Below are 25,091 nucleotides of genomic sequence, written 5' to 3' on the forward strand. Positions count from 1 at the left end.
AATCATTTCCCTTTCTAATTTTAGGTCTCAGGGTTAATCTGTGCTCAGGAGGCACAGGAGAGAACAATGGGATGGAAAAGGAAGAAGGGGGTCACAGATGATTAAATACAATGGAAAAAAAGTAACGAATGCTAAAGTTTTCAAAAAGTTTAATGGAGCCAATAAGGCATATAAATTGTGTTCTGGCAGACAGTAAGACCTGCTTTCTCTTACCAAAGAAAATGGCACATGTTTTATCAAAATTTGACAATTGAGAGTAGAGGGTACTGAAATTAAGCATCAGAGCACCAACTAAAAACAAAAACAACCCCCCAAAATTGCCACTCAACTTGGAAAGAGGAACTAGAACCAAGGTATAAAAGGGAGATTAATATGTGTTCCTCAATCTCGAAAATTCTTTAGGAGTAGGAGTTCTGGCCACTTGTGAGCAACACATCACACCACCAAACCCCAATTCCAGAATCTAAATTTACAATGACAGAAAAATACAGATAACTTCAACTGCATTTCTTAGTATAGTCCAAAGGGCAGCTTGAAAGTATTCGTCATACAGGTAAAATAGTAAGATTGCTGTAATTCTTCCTGCTATAACATTGAAATAAAAATGATCCACTTTTGCCAAAATTTAGAAATATCTCACCTTTCATTCCTAGTTTTAGTATGAAACTGACTTAAATAAAGGTTGTATATATAACGATTACAGAACTTCAGTTCACACATTTCTAACATTCCATTAACTTCCCACCCAGTCAATGAATATTATGGCTAACTTAGCAAAGTTTCTTCACATAAAGATATTATTAAGTGGCTGAAGAAATTGGAAACTTTAACAAAGTGCTGTGAGTAAATTACTGAAAAAATCCTTACATTGGATTTGCAATGGTCTTTTAAGGATAAAAATAGAAAGTAACATACTGGACTACAAATTTGCAAGGAAACATTTTTCACTGTCCTACTTGATATATATTATATAATAATATGATAGAATAAATTACAGTACCTGGCAGGCTGACATCAGTTCTTCACCTAAAAAAACTATCATTCAGTTCAAGATATTAAAAATGAAGATGAAACATGCTCTAAAACATGTAGCTACAAGAGGTCTTATATTTACCCAAAAGAGGAATATAGTGGGAATTTATATTTAGGTCACCTAACATCTAGAGAACCTCCATGCGATTCCATCTTTTCCAGAATGAGATTCCAAACTGCACTTTTTAAGAGAGGGATTGAAGAGTCGGGTTTTGCTATTTAAGTTGTAATCACATCATAAGCAAACAAAAGATCTTTTCTTACCTGCCACCCATTCCAATAGAAACTGCACAAAGTAGGGCAATCATGAGAAATGGAAAACAGAACAGAAAGACTGGAATACCTGCCCTCCCACCATCCATCTCCCCTCATGAATACCAAAGAGGAAGCCCAATCTCAAAGTTCATGACCTCTCTACTTTAGGCCATCTTGAGTACAGTCTATGTTTACATTTACCATTAGGATAGTACCCTGCATGGAAAGCAGTACTTGTCTTAAAACTGGAGTTGAAGCCTACAGGGTTAATCTGGGGACGATTTAATATTGCTACTTTTAGAGCACTAACACACACAAAGTGAATCCAATAAAGTTCTGTGTATTGATTCAATATTAAGTATTAATTGCATGACCATCATAGCACCTCTTTACATCACACAATCACCAGAACTAGCAACTGCTTTGAAAACTAAAAATAGGGCACAGTTTGATATTTAGAAGTTGCACACTGTTACTGTATAGAAACCAGGTGCGTGATACAGTGCTGCTGTGGAAAAATGGAAGCCTGCAGATTTGACAAGGAAGCCAAATCATGTTTTAGACAATTTTAAGAACCTGGCAATACTGTTGAAGCAAAATACTCAACACAGCAGGAAATTTTTTTTAAAAAGCATTCTATAACCAAATAAACATCTGATATTTCCTTTCCCTTTGAGAATAAATACAGTTAAGGTCACTTTTAGCCTTGGAACGGATATATGTTTGCCTATGATGATCTTGCTAACGACTACACAATATCTGATGTCCTCTGCTAGGATTATAGTTTTAAGAAAGCCATAGTTACAAGAGGCATCTACTGTAAATACCTAGAACTTCCATTTATGGCAACCACTATAGAATTCACTTGTCTTAAACAGTGAACAAGGGAAGATGGCCTCATGTTTCCTTTGCAATAATAGTATATGCTGAGGATCAAGTGGCTTTCAAGCAGCATGGTGGGTGTGAAAATGTTTTCAGTTTAGATCATTCTGTTGCGTTTATGGGTTGGTGAGTCTGTAATGACATCGCCACACTGGGCTGAGGTACGCTTTCTAGTTCCACCATTGTCCAAGTGGAGTGCCATTTCTTCTGATATGAAAGTGTTCAAATCGACATCATGGAGTCCATTTCTCCTTCGACTAGCATTCGATCCACTGCTTACATGTGTAGGAGAGCCTGGGGTACTCGAACGCACGCTTATACTAGCCATTGCACCACTAAGACCTAGGAAGAAGAAAAAAGGTTTTAGAGTTGCTCAATTATTCAACGCTCTTGAAAGCAATCCACTTTACTTTCAATGTTGTCAGTGTCAAAGGATGTCTATTTTCTTTGTAAGGGGTCCCCAGGGAGCAGTTAAGCTTTATTCTGGAAAGAGGAATAGTCTGGCTTTGATATGAGATGCTTTATTGGTAATACTACCGATTTCTACAATACCGTGCTAGGTTTACAAATAGATCATGAAATACTCCCACCTACCTCTTAGCTTGGTACTGTATGCAATTTACAGCTGAAGACAGAAGGTACTTTTTAAAACAATTTTGGTTATCAAAAGTCACCATTCTGACAGATCCTTCTGATGTGTCTGTGGGTGTGAGTGAGTGTGGGTGTGTACTCATATAACATACAGGAACAAGCGATCACTTCCAGGCCTGAGTAGGCTTGTTCCAACAACCCCTCTAGATAAGGTGACTTTATAATTTACCATCCAAAACTGCACACTATCAAACCCCTCAAAAAGGTCACTACTATAAATTATGCTGGCACACCAAGTACAAAATGAATCTGCCCTAGACAAATTGGGCTGCCTGATCACCCAAGGTCTGGACTCTATTTAGTAGATATGTCTGCCCCCACTCTCACCCCCACCCGCCCCCATGCCACTGCTTTAGAACAGCCTAACTCAGTGGTATCTATAATCCTTTAGAAAAGGGAGGAGGGCATGGATGGCATAAAATATCCTGCTGCTTTGCTTGCATGATAAGTAATTACCCAGAATAGATCCAGCATTCATTGCTGAACAATCCATTCCTTACACTCTTGAACAGTTAAGAGTGCAAATGTGTCCCCACTCCTAAATGTTCAGGATAAACCTGTAAAAGGAATGAGTGAGGCAAGGAAACATAAACCAGAGCACTGAATTTAAAAACCTAACATCACTGACAATGGATGTTCCTTCTCATGTATTTCTCCTTTTGCTATTCTAGCCTCACACAGGGATTTTATTGGTTAAATTTATATAACATGATCTAGTATAATCAATGTTTCCAAATAGTATTTAAAATAAGTTTATCAGAAGTTGGTTTCATAGGAGCCCATTTTTTCTAATTTTATACTCTGTAAATATGATTCAAATGTAAACATTAAGTTGAAAATAATTCTGCTTCCTACCATATCAAATATATTAAATTCCCTTAGACATTGTTCTCACTCTACAAATACTCTGAACATTCTCAAACCCACAGCCTCAACCATATGCTGATGATGTTCTGCAGTCTACACCTCTTCTAAACTGCTAACCAACCTGTCCCCTCACTGCTCTCCCTGTAGAAAATGCATCCACCCTTCCCACTGATGGCCAGACAAAAGCTGATCGTGTCCCTTTTAAGCTCTGCACACCTTTCCAAGGCTAGTACCTATTAAAAAAATAAAGTACAAGTACTAATATTGGAGTATTCCCTGTGTCCAGCACATTAAAAACTTTTCGATTCCTTCCTCAAAATAACCCTATAACATCTCTATTACCTCCATTTTGTAGATAAAAAATTAAGATTAAGCCACCCAAGGTCACATAGCTAGTAAAGCTTGGACTAACTCAAGCAGATTCTAGCCCCCCTTAAAACCTACATTTAGCATGAAGACTTTAGGATCTAGGGCCTGGCCTGCCTTTAGGCCCCATTTTCTGAACAGTTACCCTCCTCCCGTCCTGCCTTCTTCATTCCCCACATAAGACTTAATCATGACTACATGTATCAAATAATTTGCAGTTCCTTAAAATGGGGCCAGCGCTTTCTTCTAACATTTGTTCCCCACTGATTCCTCCCCTCAGTCCTCCTACTTCTCCTGTTTAGTCTCTTGCTGGCTCCTCTTCCCTCCTGTTTCACTCTCCACTCCTTCCTTTGTGGCCTTTGGGGGTGTCTCTTCTGCCCAACAGGTTGGTATCACCCAGGCTGACAGCCTTGACCCCTTTGCTTACCCCATATTTTTTACAAATTAAGTACTATCCATTTTTCTGCCTGTTGGACATCTCACACTTAACATACTCAAAAAGAACTGGGCTCCTTCCCTAGCCCAGTTTTTTTTTTTTAATTTTAAAAAGGGAAAGCAGCTTCCGACTATTGCACATCCAAACTTAACATTTTCAGAAAGAACTGCACTCCATCTTCCCTGGCCCAAACAGGGTTATTAAAAATAAAAAAAGGAAGGAAAAGCAGCATCTCAGGCTCATTTTTATGTAATAGCACAGTACAATCATTCGACTCTCCCTAAACGATCTTTTCATCTCTACCTAATGCATTTAACATGGTGCCTGGCACAGAGCATTCACTGAATTCTGAAAAAATAGTAATAGTAATGCTTCAAAGTCCTATCCAATATTTTGAAACCCACTGAAATCCAAAGCTGTTAATGTTTATTAACCTAACACCAGAAAATAAACTGGCTCCCTTCACTTAAAGCTCTGCCATCAAGTTAACAATGTAGCTTATTCCCAAATTGCTGGCATTTTTTTTTGTTCTTCACCAAGTCTGTAAACTCCTTGAGAGATCTGTGCCTTCCTTGCTAATCTCAAAGCTGGCAACATACTGAAAGGTGTCCACATACTTTAAACAATAACCTTTTCATACTTATTTCATAACACAGGTTTCATAATTTGGACCTTCAGCAATAAACTGGGCTGCTTCAATAATTAAACTCATGATGCCCTTTATCATTTGAAACCACCAAAAAAAAAAGAACAACACACCTCAAGAAACACCACCCCAATGCCCCTCATAAGGCAGGAGGTTCCACAGCAGAAGTTTTAAGACCTAAAGACAAACACCCAAGGTTCCTAAGTCACACCAAAGTGAACGGGCACAACACTGCCATTTTCCATGAAAAAGATGACAATAAACATCAATTTGACCAATTTGAAAATTTAACTTCTGTAAAATCACAATCTTTTGTTGGATGTATGATGTGGGGTTTAGCTTGAGAGCTAAAGTAAAATTACAGTGTGCAACACTACCTATTTATTACCTACTCTCAGCAGTGAGGCTTTTTTCCCCAAAGTTTAACTATCTAATCTTCCCCAAAGATTTTTCAAGTGTCAAAAAAAAAAAAAAATTAAGATTAACAACCAAAAAATGTGTAAACAGCCCAAATTTTATTTAATAAACCAATGACAGCTACCAGAAGATGCTTTAGGAAACCTTACTAAGCCACATGAACAGTCAGGCCTATACAAGTACAGAGGATCTAAACATGCTTCAGAACTAAAAATGAAGTTGTACAGCCCAAGGGCATACAACTTAATTTCTACCCAAAACACACTTTTTCAAAAGGGCTATGGAAATATCAATGACAAAAGCAATAGAACAAGTAGTATGATTAGACAGAAAAGTCTCAATTGCTTAATACAAGATAAACTTCATCAGTCTTAAAGTTTCCGCATCCATTTTAAATGATCAGTGAAGGAGTGAGAAAAAAAGATCAGGAGAATTTAATAATACTTTGGAGAAAGGGAAAAAAAAAAAGCTCCCACTGGAGCTAAAACAAAGTTACAAGTCCAGTTTATAAGAATCTAGGTTACATGGTAAATCGTTAAAAACAGCACAAAACTATTATTTCATACCAAGTTAATGCTTAGTGTAGTAAGAAAATCCTGTTTAAGATTACACGTGATTCCAGCTTACCAACACAGTCAGGTCACATACAGGCAGAGAAAGACCAAATGTAGAACCAATCCACCTCCTTCCTCCCCACAGCAGCCCCTGGCCTGGAAGCCATATCTACACTCTCTTACTTTCTACTTTTGCAATCCACCTGATCCCCCACCCCCAGCCCTGTGAGAACAGAGAGCTATCTCTGGAGAAGAAAGCAGATTATTGGTTGATCCAATCAGCACATGTTCAGGATTCCCTGCAGATCTGCTCCACCAGTTTTCTAATCTCCAGTAGAAAGGGGGGTTTGAAATCCACACAACTTGAACAAAGTGATTAACAACCTGCCTGACCCCTAAGAAATTGGTATTCTTGAATTTGAAATGAATTGCACTATTCAAATGGATTACCCTCCCTTTTCACAAAGTTGTGTTCTGAGGTTTCAATCAAGAAGCACATGTGTGTGTATATGGTGTTTTAAATGCACCAGGAGGAGTTCAAGCATTGAAAAAGATATTCTACTAGGAAGATTTTGGTAATTTGAAGTAGATACCACTCCCCACCCCAATCTGTAAATTGTAATACTGAACTTTTATTGAAGCAAAGCACACTATATCAAACCAATTACAAAGATACATGTGTCAAACCAAGAAAACATTTTCAGTTATGCTTACAGCCCAAAATGCTTTCAATTTTTCAAAGACAGTTTTAATGCCATGGGGAAAATGCTCACGTTAAAATGAAAAAAAGCAAGATAACAGTACCATATATGCAGTATGAACTCAACTATAAAATAATTTTAATGTTTACACATTGAAAAGAGTCTGGAAGAAAATTCACCAAACATTTAACTGCGGTTATCTTTGTATAGTTAGATAACAAGATACTGAATTTTTACTCTTCGGAAATTTTCATATTTCCCAAGAAATTAGTATTTATAAATCAGAAAACTAGTAAAAAATTTAAATTCAAATGTTAAACTCCTTCATAACTACCAATGGATTTTAAAATAAGTACCAGGTGAATAAACTGGCTTTGAGGCATGGTTATGCTACATGGACTCCTTTAAACACCTCAATGAAAAAAGAAGTCTAACAAAATTTCATTGCAAGTTCAAAATAATTTTGTATCATTGATGTTAGAAGCTTCAAGTCCTACACCCTGCAGAAAGTTCAGCAGCGAACACATAACCTTGAAATTTCTTCATCAAAAATTTTAATGCTATTTTAAATTGCCTTAATTGTTCTTGTTCTCAGAAGCTGGTCTAAACAAACTGCATAATTCAGAAATTCCAGTCTTCAGAGGACTTTTAAAGAATACCCTTTGAAATAATCAATTTTAAGCAATTCAGAAATGAGACTGCTTTGGTACATTAATCTCTTACATCTTAATTTCCAAGTAAGTTTTTAAAACATTTTACTGGTAAATAATTCTTGACAGTGCTGTTATTCAGGAAGATGCAGACCACAACATTGAAGCATTTATCAAGAATCTACTTGTTCCACACACTGTGCTAGGAGTGTGAGCAAGAGGCAAAGAGATTTTGAAAGGTGGATGGAAAGAAATCCCCCAACAAGTCAATTCCAATTAGTCCTCTGCAACAGATAATTCAAAGGAGTTTCTTTTTATAACATATCATCAGTTTAAGACCACTTAACCTAATTTTTTGTGTTAAACTGTCAAAATGGGTGTCTAAATATTTAGCTTTATAAGTGTAAGGGATGAAAATAGGGAAGGGGGAGAGAAAGATAACCAAGCACAATTACTTAAATTTCTTCTTAAATGTACCAGACTTCAACTAAGAAATTTTACCAGGAAGATTTGTTCTCACCAAAATTTATTAACTTCTACTATCACTCTAGTGCACACTGGCCAAAGAGTAATGAAATGACAAAATAAGAAGAGCTGCAAAAAGCCTGTGCTCAAAAGAGAAAGAAAATCCTACTGTGGCTCAGGCTGCCAAGAATCACAGCTTTCCATAAACTCTAGGGGAAGAAGGTTATCAGTTGTTGGTGTTGAGTATGACAAATTAGGAATTTGCCTTACATTTTTTCTGTCTGACCTTATACCCTTGAAGATGATTTCAAATGATTTCATTTTTCTTATAAAGCCCTATATGTAGTTTCTCCAGGTCCCAGAAGTTGTCAAACAAATTTAAGAGAATAACAATCTCCACATGGCCCAGAGAAAAACTGTTAGGCGAAAAGGAAAAAAAAAAAAAAAAAAAAAAAAAAAAGGCCAGAAATCGAGCCTATTATTTCCTAAGGCGATGGCACTGTCCCTCAATCTGATTGCCTGAGTTTATAAACTTCAAACTGTCTAATGTAATTCTATTAGGCTAGAAACTCCTTGATATTATTCGATTCATCTTCGTATCACCTGCTCCTACCACTAGCCTTTAAGAGCGCTTGGTATTTACTGTGTTCAGTACAAATTGGGAACAGGAAAGGCTACATACAGAATAACAGACTTTATTTTTAAATGACTACACCTTCCACAGGATTTTAAATGCCAAAGTCAGAATTTATAACACTCCATCCAGTTTTTTAAAAAAAATTTTAAGTTATCAAACCAAGAAGAAAGACTTTAGACTTCAACCCTCAGTAGCTGTTTTAACCGACAAAGTTCTTAAAAAAAAAAAATTCCTTTTTGAAATTCTCCAGTGTCATATTATATGCTAGACTGCCTATGTTTGCCTAAGTCCTTTTCAGCACTTACACTAGCAAATGCAGTAGCCTACTGTCTTTTTACACTTGTTTTAGACATGGAACTTAAAATTAAGGAAGGTAACACTTAAAACCAAATGTCAGTAACAGCAATGGTTCCCACCAGACACTAGAGGCCTTTAGGTTTAAACTAATGAATTTTACAGAGGGTCAACCCAGACCTAGTAGGGTCAGTTCCTAGCACAGCAGTCAAGAATGTGATCAAAATGACTTTTGTAACTAAAACAGTCTGACTTTTACAGAACCCTTTGAACCAGGGCTAGAAACCTAAGACCACCTATGAGAGGATTTGAGTGAGAAAACAAGACTTTGAATAAAGTTATCAAATGAGTGAAGTCTGACTTGGCATCCTGCTTCTTCCTCTTCCATTCAGGTTTCCATCTTCCCCTCCATGATTGCATGTCCCGTTCTCACTCTGGACCCTTTCACCTAAATCTCCATGATGACAAACAGAAGTGAGAATGAAGACACCAGGTTTCAAATTAAGGCTTTTCCAGACAAGCACTAATTTGGGCAAGCCAACTAAAAATCTCTCTCCATACAGTAGAAAGAGAACATCACCAGCCTCACCGATGTATATCAACAAGAAAGAAGTTCAAGATCTTAGGAAATAATATAAATAGTTACAATTTTAAAAAGCCACCCTTACTAAAAAGGGAGGGGAAAAGGCATCCTATCCTCCAAGGCCACTGGAGCTCCAGGTCTATTTTGCATCCAGGGGCAAAGAGAGCACTCATAGGACATAGAATTACCCAGGAGAAGAGGTACTTTCCATAGTTTCTCATTTACTGTATCACCTTATAAACAAAGAGTATCATCTTTCACAGAGGAGACTGCCTTGGCAACACTAACCATCTTGCCCAAGGTCATACTAGGAAAGTAGCTTATAAAAAAGCTTAAATACTCTTTCTTACTAAAGTAAAACAGAAATACAGCAGGTAACAAGATACTCATCTTCAAGCCTACTTATCCACATTCCCTTATGGGGAGAACACTAGAAAGATAACAAAACTCATGTATTTTCTGATGTCTTCAGATTAGAAAAATAAGCCTAGAGACCTATACCATCCCACCACCCCCAAGCCCTACACCAAGGCAAAGGGGTAGAGGAACCCCAAATGTACAAAGGCACAGTGGTTAAGAGCATGCATTTAGGAGCCACACAAATCTAGAGTATCTATTCTACTTACTGATCTCTTCCATTTGAGCCAAATAAGCCTTTCTTCATTGATAAAATGGCAATGACCCAAGGTAAATGTGAGGATTAAAGTAGACCCTGCTTAGCAGGATGCTGACACCAAGTAAACACTAAAACAGTGCACTTATTGTGAATCATCCTCAGGACCCACTCCAAGTTTCAGTTTTTCTAATTTAGGTTTATTTTGTAGCACTCCTAAGGTGTACTCTTTACAGTATACCTTTATTGTTGTCATCTAGGGATTGTATCCCTCAACTCTTTCTAAAAGTTCTCTGCCCACACTGTGCTGCATCCAGACCTCTGAAACAGTGTTAAGACTCAGAACACATCTATGCCAGGCTCTGTTAAAGCCAGAATGTTAAGACAAGGCCCCTGCCCTAATGTAGCCCCAGTCTACTGGAAGGAAGAGCCATGGAAACAATTCAACTGGAAGAGAAGATGTACAGTTCAAGGAAGGACTGAGAAAATGGGGAAAACTGAAGGAAAGCTTCATCACAGAAGAGACTTTTAATCAATCTGAAAGAATAAACAGGCAGTGTGAAAAACCTTAGAAAAGAGTCATATATTCAATAGATTAAACAGTATGGCTAAGATACGAGACTCAAGGTTGAGACCAAGTCCTAAGAGTCTTGCAATGCAATCCTGAGTTCTGACTTCACCCTATAGGACATAGAGAAACAAAGGTTATTTTTCACTTAAGTACAGAGACCAAAAAGATCACTCCAATGGCCCCAGGAAATACAGAGTGGCAAATGGGTACTCAGGACTGGGAAACAAGAGCAGGAAAATTATCCCTGGAGCCCAGGGCTCACCTCCTCCAGAGAGCCTTTTCTGAACCCACAGTCAAGATGCACTATGAAATGTCCCTTTCTGCCCCCAGAATAACTTAAAACATACAACACTTAAGACATTAAATTATTATCGAAGTCTGTGTTGGCCTCAACAGAAAAGAAAGCATTCGTTTATACATTCCCAGTGACTGCACAGAATCTGCCGTGTACATGTCTGCTATGTGGTTAAATGAGGAAAAAACATGTGTTTGTTAGAGCTGAGGCTAGAAGGATGAGTCCAGTTTGAAATCTGTGTGAGACAAATGCCTGTGGGACACCTGGTGGAGATGTCACCAAAGATCATGGGGCCACACTTACTGATAGTCAGCAGAAAGGTCTAAAAAAGAAGTACAAATTTTGGAAATTAATACTGAGATGGCCCTCGAAGTATTTTCAAGTCAGTGGAAAGGCCTAAGAAGAAAAAGAAAATCTCTACAAGAGAAAGGATGACTGAAAGAGGGATGATGAGAAAGGCAGAGAACCACAAAAGGTCCAAATGATTTTGGTCTATCTGAAATCTGTTTATATAAAATGAGTGACAAGTATCAATTCAGCGCTCAGTAAATTTTCAATAACGTTCTTAAGACAAAGACCAAAAGGGAAAGGACAGAAATCAATTTAGTATATGCTTAACGTTTCTTTGACTTAGCTCTGAGTTTAATATGCAGATAACCAGATCTCATGGACAGAGAGTAAGTGCCAAAATAAAGCAATGGATTATATTCGTTAAGCCTCAAAAACCCTTAACTGACATTTTTTATTGAAACCGGTAACCATTAACTGACATACTTTTGATTGAAACTGTGAATCTGAAGTGTAAAGCTGATGAGAATATTGATCAGAGAGGATATTACTCATCACAGCCTCACGTCTACATGAAATATTCTACAAGTATTTTACATCTGCCATTTTCTTCAAATAAAGGGCATATTTTAGGTATTTTTGGGTGCTTTTGGTGCAGGTAAGAATTTAGGAGCTGATAAAAGAAAAACCTATAAGGTAATTGTCCTCTTATAAAACAGACAGGATATAAGATGTGTGGGGAAGAATAATCAACGTGACCTCCTACAATCATGTTTGCTTTGATAATAAAACTCAAGTAGTCTCCGCCTCAACATACCAATTCTTTTCCTATGTCCGCTCTTGCACTCCAAAATGTCATAAATTTAAATCTTCCTGCAATGTAGAACTCCAAGAACTTCATTGTGACCTCAACATTTCATATATTTGGCTAATCCAATTATATGCTAAACCAAATTCTGACAAATGTGCTCTAATTAAGATGTTCCAAAATACATTTTAAAAGATCATCTGAACAATTTTCCATTTACTATTCAATAAAACAGATCATGAGGACACCTTGTTACAAAGTTAGTCATTAAGCTGCATTACAATTTGGTTAACAATGCCCTACCATTAAAATCATTCCAATTACTTTAAACACTCAAGGCAGACTAGCATTCCCAATATACTGATGTTCTCTAAAACCACTAGAACACAAAACTCCGTATAATTGTTTCTGTATACTCTTTCAAGGGGCCCTATTACTTCACCACAACACATAATTTTAATACATGAATTTGGTGCATGAACCCTAGGAATAAGAGTACACAGAGTCTCCAATATATTCTGGATTGGCACTACTTGGTAAATTTATTGAAGGGAAAGATTATTTTTCTGCACAGCTTTGTAAGTAAACTTATTTAAACCCTCACAATTTAAACATAAATTAAAATTATAAAGAATCCCTTCCTAAAATTACATCATCGTTGAAACTCCCAAAGTTCTGGAAAATAATAAACCACAAGTTGAACAGGTTCAATTTAAGAAAATGTAAGCGGCGGTGGAAGATATAGTAGTTGTTTGGGGGAGGGGCTGGCTTGCCCTTTGTACAACTGGGAAAAAAGTATGTTTACAGTTGTGAGTACACAAAACAGTTTATTCTTGTATTATTAATAATTGTATTGTTTTCCACATGAACAACTGTAAACCTACTTTGCCCACCAATATATATAACTGCATTAAAATTTCAAATGAGTGGCATTTGTTTCTTAAGACTATCTTCTGAAGCATAGTATAGCACAATATAGAAAAAGACACTTTAACAAAAGTATGGAATGAGTCATAAATCCACTTGATGGTAAGATAAGCAGAATACTTAAGACAACTACATCAAAACCACCATGCTTAAAATTAACCTGACAAACCATGTGTACTTCTAGTAAATTTTCCAAACTTAATGATAAAAGATGTTAAACTCATTAATTCAACAGGAACAGATTAGTCTGTTTTTTTGCCTGAGTTTCAAAAGTTCTGATGGCGTTAACTATTCCACTATATTAGAAAAGAGCAAGCAGTCTTAAGTAACGACTGCATCCATACATTATGGAGTTTCTTGCAATAAATGTTGTTGTATTTTTAACTTATCATAAAGTCACAATCAGGAGGGGAAAAAAACAAGTACTTTTTTAAACCTCGTGTTCTGGTTTTAAGGGAAAGAATTGAGGCTTGCCAGAGAGAACAAGAATCAATATAAGCATTAAGGTTGCAAGGATAGAGAAGCCCTTTGTATATTATTCCACTTGTTTTTTACCAGGTTACTTTGCTTTAGATTACCTACACTACGGCCCAAATGTTAACTTTTAATAGGACTCATGACCTAACTCACTGATCACTTCTATATTACTTAAGTCACTGGCACAATCCATGTTTGCACCTTGGTTTCAACCATGTCTTATTATTTTGTTATTTTAAAATGTTGTCCTATAGAAGTATTTCCCCCAGTTTTATTTGAAAGTCTGTATTAGAGAACAAACAACAGACTCACGGACTACATACTCCAGGCTTTTCCAATAATACTTAAACCCCTCAGCCAAGAATGCCTTTTTATGGCAAGGTCTGGACTGGGGAGATTGTGACAGACCTGTTTTGACAGTCCTAACTATCAAAGCAAGGACCTAAGGGACAATAAACATAAAGTCCATTATTCTTCCATCTGTCCACTCCCACTGGGTCATCAATTCTCATCCTCTACAGGCACATGCAATAACTTAGGGTGTTCAAAGGGAGTTCCCATGAGAGCTAGCCCAACAATTACCTGCCTTACTTGCCTGTCACTGACCAGGTTCCTCCAGGCAATCATTAATGTGGTAGAAGGCTTAAAACACAAGAACTTCCTTTGACTCAAAAGCATAAGAAAACATGTACATTTTAAGAGTAAAACAATAAATTCTAATCAGTGCTGCAAAAGACTGTGTTACTGTAAAATCAGTAAGCTCAAACTAACTTTCTGAAAACATTTTTTAGAATGGACTAACATTCAAAAATTGCCCATATATGTTGTTAGCTTACATTCTATTTTAAACATTTCTAGAGCAAGTAGTTACTATAATCAACAAAAAACAGACAATATATCTGGACCTAAACCTAAACGTGAAAGTGGATCCACAGGCACACTCTTAACCATTTTCCAAAGAAATATGTTTAAACGGCTTTACCATGCAGAGCTATGGCTTCCCGGAAGGGTTGCAAATCAGTCTCTACAGATGAGCTAGTTTCCGTTGAAGTAGCTCGGTTAGGGGACACTACAGTCAGTCTTGGGGGAGCTCTAGAGTTTCGTGGTGGAGGAACTTTCCCACATAGAAAGCTGATCAAATCTTCTCTACGAATAGTTCTTCTGCGCTTTTTAACCCAAGCCAACACATCCTTGTTGCGTCGTTGATAGCCAATCTGAATTCCAATATCAAAACTTCGCTGATGGGTATCCACGCTTTCTGTTAGAAAAAAAGAGTAAGAAAATCATTTTACTAGTTAACCAAAAATGATTATCATGACGTATGGGGTTTTCTAAGTCTATCGGTAATCTCTGAATAGATTATTCAGTTTAATGTTTCGTGTTTCAAGTATTACAACTGATATTTAATCATAATGTTCTAAATTCAGTTAGCACATCAAATAATCCTAGAGCTTTTCCTTTCTTCTTAAAAAATGTAAATAGAGACTATAGTTAGCCAAATTTCCATTTTCAAAAAGCTCTTTCCTTAAAAGTTTGCTATAATAATCTAATTAAACTAACTTGTTTAATAATGCTAACAATGGGTAAATTATTAAATGTTTATTACTATGTATATTCAGCTTCACCTGAGAAAAAGTAATACAATTATCTTGAAAGCGGTACCACTGCCCCCTTACTGTATATGAGGAAGCAGATATTGAACAAGCATTAAGTAACTTCACCAAGGTCACACACACACACACACATATAATAACTAGAATTTTGCTTGTCTGTGATTCTTGTCCACTAAGCTGTACTACTCTCCTTCAGAAAAGGTTACTCTAATGAATCTAAATAGGAACATCTTTCAACAGATGACTAAAGTTTTGCATTTCACTCGGGCCACACTTACAAGCAGCATTTACCATGTTATTTCGGAGATGCACTCCTACTGACAGGCTCAGCGCTAACTGGAGGAACACAATGAAAGTAGCAGCAAACATTTAGAAATACGGGAAAATTAATTGATAGACTATTCAACAAAACCTAACAGCATAGTGAAAATAAAGTTTCACTCATTTAGCTAGATATACAGCAGTCCCTCTCTATGTCACAATTCACTTATCGCGGCCTCACTATCGCGGGATTTTTAAAAATATTATATTTAATTATTTATCACGGATTTTTGACTATATCGCGGGATTTTGCAGTACTGTATACATATGTTGTTAAAGTTACGTAGGTTTAAGAGTGTAGAGTATGTTTAAGAACATAAGTAGTGTTTATAAAATATGGAAAAGGTTAAGAAGGGAGTGGGAAAGGTTAAGAAGGGAGTGGGAAAGGTTAATAAGGGACTGGGAACAGTTTATAAGTGTGAGGGAAGGGTTTATAAAGCCTTAAAATATAAATACTAAAATAAATGTAAGGTTCATACTTCGCAGAGTTTCACCTATCGCAGGGCGCTCTAGAACGTAATACCCACGATAAGTGAGGGAATACTGTATTTTCATTCTGCTTCCAGTTCCCAACAGTTTTCAATAAATCATAACCATTCCAACCCCAAAAGACCTTGCCTTAAAATCTCTGCACTTCCTCCATATATACTAAACCCAAGTTTTCAGTAAAACGACTCCTGCCCTTTAGTGGTTTTATACAGTTGAAATTTAAGTCACTGCAATTTCTTCGTAAGATTTTATTTGTTTTTAGACAGAAGGGAAAGGAGGGAGAACAAGAGGGAGAGAAACATCTATCAGTTGCCCTCTTGCCTCTGCACCAACTGGGGACCTAACCTGCAACCCAGGTATGTGCCCTGATCTTCGGAAATCAAGAGAGTACTTTTCCCTTTGCCGAACAGCACCCAACCAGCCCACATTGGTCAGAGCTGCAATTTATTTTTAGTTGAGCTGCTAAACTAGAAGAAAATCACCAGTATATCTTTAATAAAATTAAAGATAGTTCCTTTATCCCTGGACCTTTTGTAAAAGCAATAATTCAAAAGATTTTTTTTTTAAGACCTTATTTATTTATTTTTAGAGAGAGGGGAAGGGAGGGACAAAGAGAGGGAGAGAAAGATCAGTCGGTTGCCTCTCCCATGCCCCCAACTGGGGACCTGGCCCACAACCCAGGCATGTGCCCTGACTGGGAATCGAACCAGTGATCTTTAGATTCATAGGCCAGCACTCAATCCACTGAGCCACAGCAGCCAGGGCAAAGCAGTAATTTTTGTGTAACACAAAGAATCAACTATTACTTCTTCTGGCCTTGAATTTTTTAAAAATTCCTTGTGTGCTACAAAGATAGACTCTGAAAGGAGGAGCAATAATCAATGTAGAGTTGTGTCCCAGAAACACAAGAAATTCAGACATCAGAGGCTTCCAAACTATATAAATTTGTATTATTTAAAAACATGGCAGGGGGCAATACAAACAAACATTATTATGAGAACCTATTCCTTGGCAGATGACCAGACCTTATTACTAAAAAATTAAAAATAAAACTGGAAGTTGCCCATGGAAGCACTCTTAAAAATATTAAAACTCCATCACAATGTTAAAATAGTAGATTATTCTGATTTTATAGATATAAAAAGCAGCTCAGCCACCCTGGCTGGTATGGCTCAGGATCAAGTGCCAGCCTGCGAACTGCAAGGGTCACTTGTTCGATTCCTGCTAAGGGCATATGCCTGGATTGCAGGCCAAGGCAACCAATCGATGTTTCTTTTGCACATCATTGATATCCCTCTCCCCCTCTTTCTCCTTCCCTTCCTCTCTCTCTAAAAAAATTTTTATAAAAAAATTTTTTAAAGCAGCTCCGGAATAGTGATTTCTCCAGTATCTCACTACCAGAATAACAGCCAAATTACATGAATCAATGTCTTCTGATTTCTCATTTCACATAAACAAAGGAAGCATGAACTCCATTTTAGAGGTAAACTGCATTTAAGAGGACAATACAGCACTCTTCCACCTCAGTCTTAAAGACTTAGTTAGATGAAGCTAGCCTTAAGAGGGGTAGATAAACAGCTATATCTAGACCGTAAGTGGTCTGAAGAACTGGAAGCATTTTAAAAGAATTCAAGTCATCAAGAAAAGGAAGCCCATCCCATGGGACTGACCATGGAAGGGAGGAGAAAGGTAAAATTATGAACCTAGAAGCAACCAGGTTTTTACAAACCCGCCCTACACCTAAAAAAAACTGTTGTAATCAAGCTCATTTTGGAGAAGTTTCTGTTTCCAAAAAGAATAGCTAACAAAATTTCATTTTTAAAGAAGCAAATGGAGGTAGGCCCAGAACTGGAAATACACTATTAAAGGGAAAAAAGTTGGAAGCATGAAAAGGATATAAGAAACAACCCTGAAGCAGGCTTGGAAACGTACACCTGGCAAACCAGATAACAAGAGAAGCTAAACCTCACACAACCCTCCAGAGTCAAAGGTAAGAGGTTCCATAAGGTGATGGTTGAAAGAAACTGATAATCCAGGGAAGGAAGAGCTTGGCATAGTTTTGGTTTGTTCTAATTGAGGGCACAAGGAAGTCTCAATTAGATCTGCAAGGGGCTGATGATTTAATTAAAGATTTGAACAAAGTTGGAAAACTCAATACTAGTTTAAATGGAAGAGTTACATAATTAGTTGTGAACCTCTTTTACATTGTATGCAAATGACCAATCATTTCAACTCAAAAATTCTGCACAACACTCAATAACAGATCCAACCAAGAGCACACTAAAAATTAGGCACTTCATGAACACTGACTTTTACATACTAAAAGGTACTGTAGAAGAAAAGCAGATGTAGTATTTAGTCTTCAGGTACATGATTTCACACTGCCTAGGCAAAACTTGTACCATTAACAGCATATCCTGAAAAGCCAAATGCAATTACTTTACCACCCAGATAAATCACATCTCAATTATTCTACTGAAGAGAAAAATCTCATGTTGACACTAAAGCATTTAAAATTCAGTCCTACGTTTAGGACTTTAAATAGTTACCTGGTTGAAAATAAAAAAACCTCCTGCCATGCCTTGAACTAAGGAGAAACCTAAATGCTTATTGGAGAATCTTGGACATGACTAGACTAGCTTTTAACATAATCACAGGTTAATTTAGTGTCCAGCTAACACAGAAGGATGGCCTCCTAAAGGTTCTCAGCTGAAGACTGCTTTGAATAATCTGAACCCCTGACAAGGGACACCGAAATTCTAGAAGGGCAACACAGAAACAGTAGGTGAGTCTTAGGCTCGACACTATCTTACGGACACCAAAGTCATGTGGTAAAGGGCCATAAGCTTGAATGTTAGGCACACCCCAAGAGCATGACAAAATGTCAATTTATCCTTTAATAACATTCATTTCCTCACTCAAGAACCACTGGTTCATGCCAGTCACAGTAGACATCCATGTTTTTTATTTTTTAAAAAATGTTTTTATATAAGTAACAAATTTAATTCACAGGATTAATCGAAGTCTAATCCTCCCACGACTGGCAGGGGGCACTTGGTAAATAATCATTTCTGAGGTCAAGACCAAATGCAAGATGTGGTCTTGGTACAGACAAAATTAATCAGATTTCACTATTTAGTTTTTCTGTTACAAAAACCTTATATCAATCAGATAGAGCAGACATCCCAATTTCATAAAAAAGGAACTGAAATTGAGGTTCAAAGGGACTGCCCTGAGTTGGATAAGTGGCAGAGTTCCTACTATACAAGGTATTTCTTCAACAATAGAGAAGTCAATTCCCATTCTCTTAAAGGATCTACAAACCAGAAGAGCACACCACTGTATCAAAGTAACACTTCTAAGGAATACTAATGACTACAAAACAGAATTGTACCTATACTAACCAACAATTCTGCCACAGGGAGGAAGAAATACATATTTAAAATGTTTCATCATAAACAAAGATCTGAGTCATAGCTAAAATAAAATGGTTTTCCAATTGTTTTTGAGAAAATAACTATGTATTCCCTAATGAGGCAGTATCCACCAGGCACTAACTTAAAGCTACCTGGACATTTACTTAATCTTCACCTTCCACACAAAACAAAGGACAGGAACCAAGGAAGAATCACTGCAGCCACAGTTTCCTGGCATCCATCTGATCCTCCTTCCTTTCCTAAAGGTCCTCCAAGTTTTTTTGTTTGGACAGCTCTGGGAGAAGCCTCCGCACATTTTCTCAAGGAGTGGAACATGTGGTTTAGTCCTAAATTAATCTGCACAACCCCAAACCATGACTATGATACTGGTTCTGCGTTATGTGACCCAATTCTGGCCAAGATACTGTAAAGTCATTTGCTAGTAGCTCCTGGGAAAAGCAGCTTTCTGGGCTCTTCTAAGCTTCATTAAGTGATGTGAGCGCCAACATACGGAAATTAGCCTTAAGATAAAGCTTACACATGCATGTGTGAGCAGACAAGGGTAGAGAGATGTAGAACCAGGGAGCCTGAGCCACTGAATTCAGTCAACCTCACCCTCACCTGCAGGTTAGAGGAACCAATCCATGTCCATACCATTGAAGCCAGACTAACTTGCAATTTTCTGGTATTTGCAGCCAAAACATCCTTTTACAAAGAAGTTACAATTAAGAAAATGACTGTCTTCTATAAAAACTTAGAGACAGAATCTTAAGACAATATTAGGATAATTGAGACTACTATTGCTCCTTATAAGTTAAATACAACTTAAGACAGTTTCTAATTGTGATCCATACCAAAGCATCTTATACAAAGTCTAAAAGTTCAATAATAGTCTTTTTGCAGGAAGGAGTCACAAATGAGCTCCAGAAATTTTAAGGAACTGAAATCCTAATATCTGTCACCAAGTAGCGATTGCTTTGTCTCACCACTTGGCCAACAATTTTTCACTATGTTCAGTTCACTCTCAGCTTACAGAAAGGTCCAAAATGGCCCAATGAAGTGAGACATTATTATAAACAGAATTTGCTACCAAGATGTCTCAAAAATAAGGACTTAAATGCATCACACTATTTTTCTCATGTGAAACTTTTATTTACATTTAGGGGAAAATGAGGAAGGGAAGTACACACCACAAAGCTTATTCCAGCACGAGAAAAAAACTGTAGACAAACAATAAACTATGTAGTAACAGTCTCAAGTCTGAACTCAGATAACCAGCAGTAGACTCCATAAAGATGTTGGCCATCTGCAATAACTACTTGAGTACAGATGTGCCCTGAGGCAAACGCTGTTCACTGAGAGACCAAAAACATATTTAACATAAACCTTTAACATAAACAATACCAAGAGAAAGCTGTCTACATGTGACAGAACTTAGCATACAACTTAAGTTTCAGAAGCAGTTTTAAAATGTGAAGGGACAAACAAAGGAGGCACATCATTAATAAAAGGAATTAAGAAAAATATTAACGAGCTCAGAGAAACAAAGTGGCTCTGCGGGGTAAGATCAAACACTGGTTCATAGGGGCTGCTGAAGAGATAGGGACCAGCATCTACCTAAGTCTAACCATGTGAGGCTCCCTAGAACGGCCTTGTCCTAGAGGACAACCAGTCCAACCTCTATTGAGCAAGTAGCCCCAAGCAGGAGGAATTTGAATTAGATAAGAAGAATTTGTACTTTCCTAATTAAGGGTCAAGAAACACACTGGAAACCTGTCACCCAAGGAAATGTGGCAGGTGGGTGGTAGATTTAAGCAGCAAACACAGGCTTGGCCAAGTCTTTCCCAGGTAAGTATCAAGCTGCGCTACATTAAAACCACCTCAGTAACTTTTCACTCCCTTCTTTAGTTGCGGACATCAAAAAATGTACTACACTAAGCAAGGAAGACACAATATGACTGAATATTGAACAAACATCACCCTCTTTAGGGCTATCAAATCAATAAAAAAAAACAAGAATCAGCAATCAGGATTTTTCTTCCCCTTCTTTGTTAAGTAAAAGGAACCATTCACTCCATTTTGTTGAGTTCTGTCCACACTGAGGGGCCAACCCAACTCACTTTCCTCCAAACCCTTCCAGATACATTCCTACCCAAGCAACTGAATGTTCCATTTTTCAGAAGGCCATGGCAATCAAAAGGGACCCTTCTCTTAAGCTTGTGCCTCAATTCTGGCCTTCCAATGTGCTCATTTAGAGATCATCAAGAAGTTGGTGAATGTGCCAAGACATCCCCAGGCTGCAAAATGAGCCATTTTTAGCTTGCTATATTAAGTGCTTAATAATAACAAAATACAGGAGCACTGCCCACTTAAAGGGATTCCCCACAAATACTCCCCCCTTGTAATCTACATTTAAGTATGAATCAGAACTGAGAACATTCTGATTGAAACTTATCACTACTAATACTGCATATGTCTGTGACACTGCTTTGCCAAGTTTACTGGCAATATTTAAGTTATCCAATTGTTCTGGTAGTTGAACTGTGTTCTCTGAAGACCACATCCTGAAAAGGAGGAAGAATTTAACTGAAGAGCACGATGGATACTCTCCTTAAATCAGATTTAAAAAAATGTTGCTACACTACCAAATGCCACAAAACGCAACTTACCTTTTCTATCAGGTAAAAATGCACTTAAAAACAAAAAATACAAATTAAGAGTAGTTCAGTCTAACATCCACCAATTGCAATAATGCAAGAACCTCATGTGATGTCTAAAAAAAAATAAATGCTTCTCATTATGTTTCCTGAACAAAGAAAACTAGTAAATTATAAGCAACATTTTCAAATCAAGTAACCAGAAATTTCAAAGTTCAGCTTCTGAGCGCATCTCTTTACATGAAGAATTAGCACTGAAGAAAACTGCCAGTTTAGTCCTAAAGGGATAACAACCTCGTACACAAAAGCACCAAAAACTGACCAAAAAAAGCCAGAGAACATTCTTATTTTTGTATGACCTAGACAAAGAGCCTGGCACGTAGAAGGCAGTAAAAAAGTGTTGCCTTCCCCTTTCGGCAAACAGCAATTGCAATAAGCAAATGAATAATCCATGGTACCACCATACAACAGAACGCTACTCTGCAAAAAAAGGCACTAAGCTATTTATTAATGCATGCAATGTGAACTAAATGGATCAATCTCAGAACATTAAGGGAAAGTGAAAGAAGCCAGACACAAAAGGCTACATACTGTAAGGTTCTATTTATGAAATTATGGAAACAGGAAAAACCATATACACAACAATCACATCAGTACTTGCTAAGGGCTAGGGTAGGGAGATATGGTTTATTTCTTAACAGTAGATGGCTGTCAAACTTAGCTTACATCTTAAAAGTCTCATTTCATTGCATGTAAGTTATACTCCATGAAATGAGTGTTGTTTTTATTTTTTAAAAAAAAGAGTTCTATGTCTAATTTCAAAATTCTGTCTGGATAAAACCAAAAGCCATTCCAGAGAATGCTCAAGACCCTCAAGCACTGATAGATGTTAAAGCAAACTACTCAGGAGTCGATTTAAGGAACTCAACCACATAAAATCAAAGTTGCCCACTAGGGCACCATTTATTATGTTTCCCTTTTCCTGGTACGCCTGAACCATTAGTTCCTCATTCCTTAAAATTAAATTCTAACCAAGAAATCTCAGAGTAAGAATATTTTTCTCATAGAATGCTCCCATCATTTGCACATTCTTACACAAGAATAAGAATCTAAGAATCACTCCACAGCCTATTTTGATAATTTTGAAATGCACTTAAGTTCCACTACTGTCATCAGCAGCTACCAGAAGTTTGAAAGCATTTTATTACATATTTATCAAGACTAACAGTCAAAATCAAATCCTTTTTCCATAGGAACCTTGCCCCACCGCCACTCCCCAGAAAGTATCAAACCCAAATTTCCAAATCTTCAGTCAGTATGGAACAAAATCTCAACCAATCATCACTAAAAGAGCACAATGGGCAAGAATATTTACTTAACCTATCTTCCTGTCATCAGAGAGGGGGGAAATTTAAGTCCAGAAAGGCATTACCATAAAACACAACTCTACTCACACTTGGACCACAGATTTCCTGCCAACAACGTGCAAGCAGATAAAGTATAAAGTTAATTTTTAAGACGAGTATTTGAAGTTGCTAGTGAAGAGCAACACATTAAAGCGGACACAGACTATTTCAATTAGCTGCTTTTCAACGCACTTTAGTGCAAGGCACTATCATGCTCTAAACTGCCTCTCTCAAGATTCCTTTCCACGAAGTGCTTACAAGTCTCCCCACCCCCCACCTCGCTGTGGCACAAAACCATGAACTCTTCCCTTAGGTGTCTTTTCCAAAGAGAAGCTCCTTTTACCCAGTCTCAGTTCAGGGATTCTCGACCTCGGCACTATTGACACTTGGGGCGTGGGGGTGAGGACGGTTTTGCGCGGTACAAGATATTCAGAGCTCCCCCATCAGCGATGACACTCAAAAATGCCCAGACATTACAAATGTACCCAGGGTGGGGGGCGTGAGGAGGTCAACATCGCCTCCAGCTGAAAATTCTGATCTAGCTACCCAGACCACCACCGGAGTTTCCAAGGTACAAAATATTTGGGGTTGGTGGTTGGATTCAGGAGGAGGACCACTCCGGCAGTCTAGGTCCGGGTAAAGGTGGCCAACGCAACTAGAGCACGGGGCCTAAACCCTGACGCAGGATGCCCTTCCCCTTAATCAGCAATGCAGCAAGGTTATCTTTACCTTTGTAGAGGTTGGTGACAGCGGTGGCTGCGTTTTGGAAGGGAACCCAGAGAGAAAGTCCTGGCTGCTGACACACTCGGTCTGAAAGAGTGGTAAAGAGAAAGAGAAAGAAATTTTATTTGAGTGTCAATCACGCCGGCACGGCCATATTAGGTTTCGCCATTTTGTTCATGGGTTTCGGGATCCCAGTGACAGGGAAGAAGGCAAGAAAGGGGTCGCGGCAGCGTGGAAAAGGCAGCCACGGGGCTCTGTAGTGCAGACCGAGACCGAGCTGCAGCCCAAGGAGTGCCCCCTTCTGAGTCCCCGCCCCGAGGCCGCCTTCAAGCACAATAGGAAAGGCCCTGCCTCCTCCCTTCGCCATTTTGTGACTAGGGGCTCCTCCCCTGCCCTCCCAGGCCTGGGGGCGCCCGGCAGCCGGGTCTGGGGATCTGACAGACTCAAGTGGGCCGGCCCCCAAATAAGACACCCCCCCGCGCCGGCCCCAGACCTCCCCCGAGGACCGGCTTCCCGCGCCGCCATCTTGTGAGGAGGGGGCGGCGGGGCGGCGGCCGGAGCCGGGCAAGCCGCTCCGGGGCTCTCGGCCGAGGGTCAGGCCCGAGGCGGCGGCGGCGGCGGCAAGATGGCGGCGGCAGCCCTCACCTTTGTAGAGCTGGGCCACAGCGGTGGCCGAGTTCTGGAAGAGGTGCCATAGCTTCTGCTGCTTGTGCTCGGGCTGCGCCCCGGCCGCCGCCTCCTCCTGCAGCTCCGGGGGTAGCTGCTCGTCCTGCTCGGCCTCGGCCAAACACTGCCGCTCCCACTTGGAGAACCAGTGCTCGGGTCCATGCTCCTGGATCTCCGCCTCGCTCTCTTCCTTCCGCTCCTCCATCCTCCGCGGCCTCCCGCGGCCTCGCCGCCGCCGCCGCCGCGTCCTCCTCAGGCTAGTCTCCCGCGGGAGCGTCGTCGTCGAGCGGCCTGGCGACGGGGCCCAGCGGCCGGCGGCACTCCTCGCGGCGGCCCAGGCCTCCTGGTGCCGGACGGCCTGCGAACCCCGCCCCACAACCCCGCG

At 38.8% G+C, this 25,091-nt stretch overlaps 1 protein-coding gene across 1 annotated transcript; it reads right to left on the minus strand.

Annotated features, from left to right (window-relative positions):
* Positions 1-132: 132 nt before the first annotated feature.
* On the minus strand, positions 133-25,091 carry HAPSTR1 (HUWE1 associated protein modifying stress responses). The gene is made up of 4 exons (XM_090277024.1): positions 24,686-25,091; positions 24,047-24,127; positions 14,398-14,673; positions 133-2,511 (listed from the first exon to the last, which is right to left on the minus strand). The coding sequence occupies exons 1-4, from the start codon at positions 24,909-24,911 to the stop codon at positions 2,267-2,269; spliced, it is 828 nt and encodes a 275-aa protein (XP_090133150.1). The 5' UTR covers positions 24,912-25,091; the 3' UTR covers positions 133-2,266.

The sequence above is a fragment of the Furipterus horrens genome, unplaced genomic scaffold (assembly GCF_987537825.1).
Source record: "Furipterus horrens unplaced genomic scaffold, mFurHor1.1.pri manual_scaffold_5, whole genome shotgun sequence".
NCBI lineage: Eukaryota > Metazoa > Chordata > Mammalia > Chiroptera > Furipteridae > Furipterus > Furipterus horrens.

Excerpts from the sequence above, each read along its gene's own strand:
- HAPSTR1 (XM_090277024.1), bottom strand. The coding sequence starts at position 24,911 with ATGGAGGAGCGGAAGGAAGAGAGCGAGGCGGAGATCCAGGAGCATGGA. Across the intron at positions 24,128-24,685 it reads TGTGGCCCAGCTCTACAAAG|ACCGAGTGTGTCAGCAGCCA; the intron begins GTGAGGGCTGCC and ends CCACTCTTTCAG. Across the intron at positions 14,674-24,046 it reads TGTCACCAACCTCTACAAAG|AAAGCGTGGATACCCATCAG; the intron begins GTAAAGATAACC and ends TTTTTCTAACAG.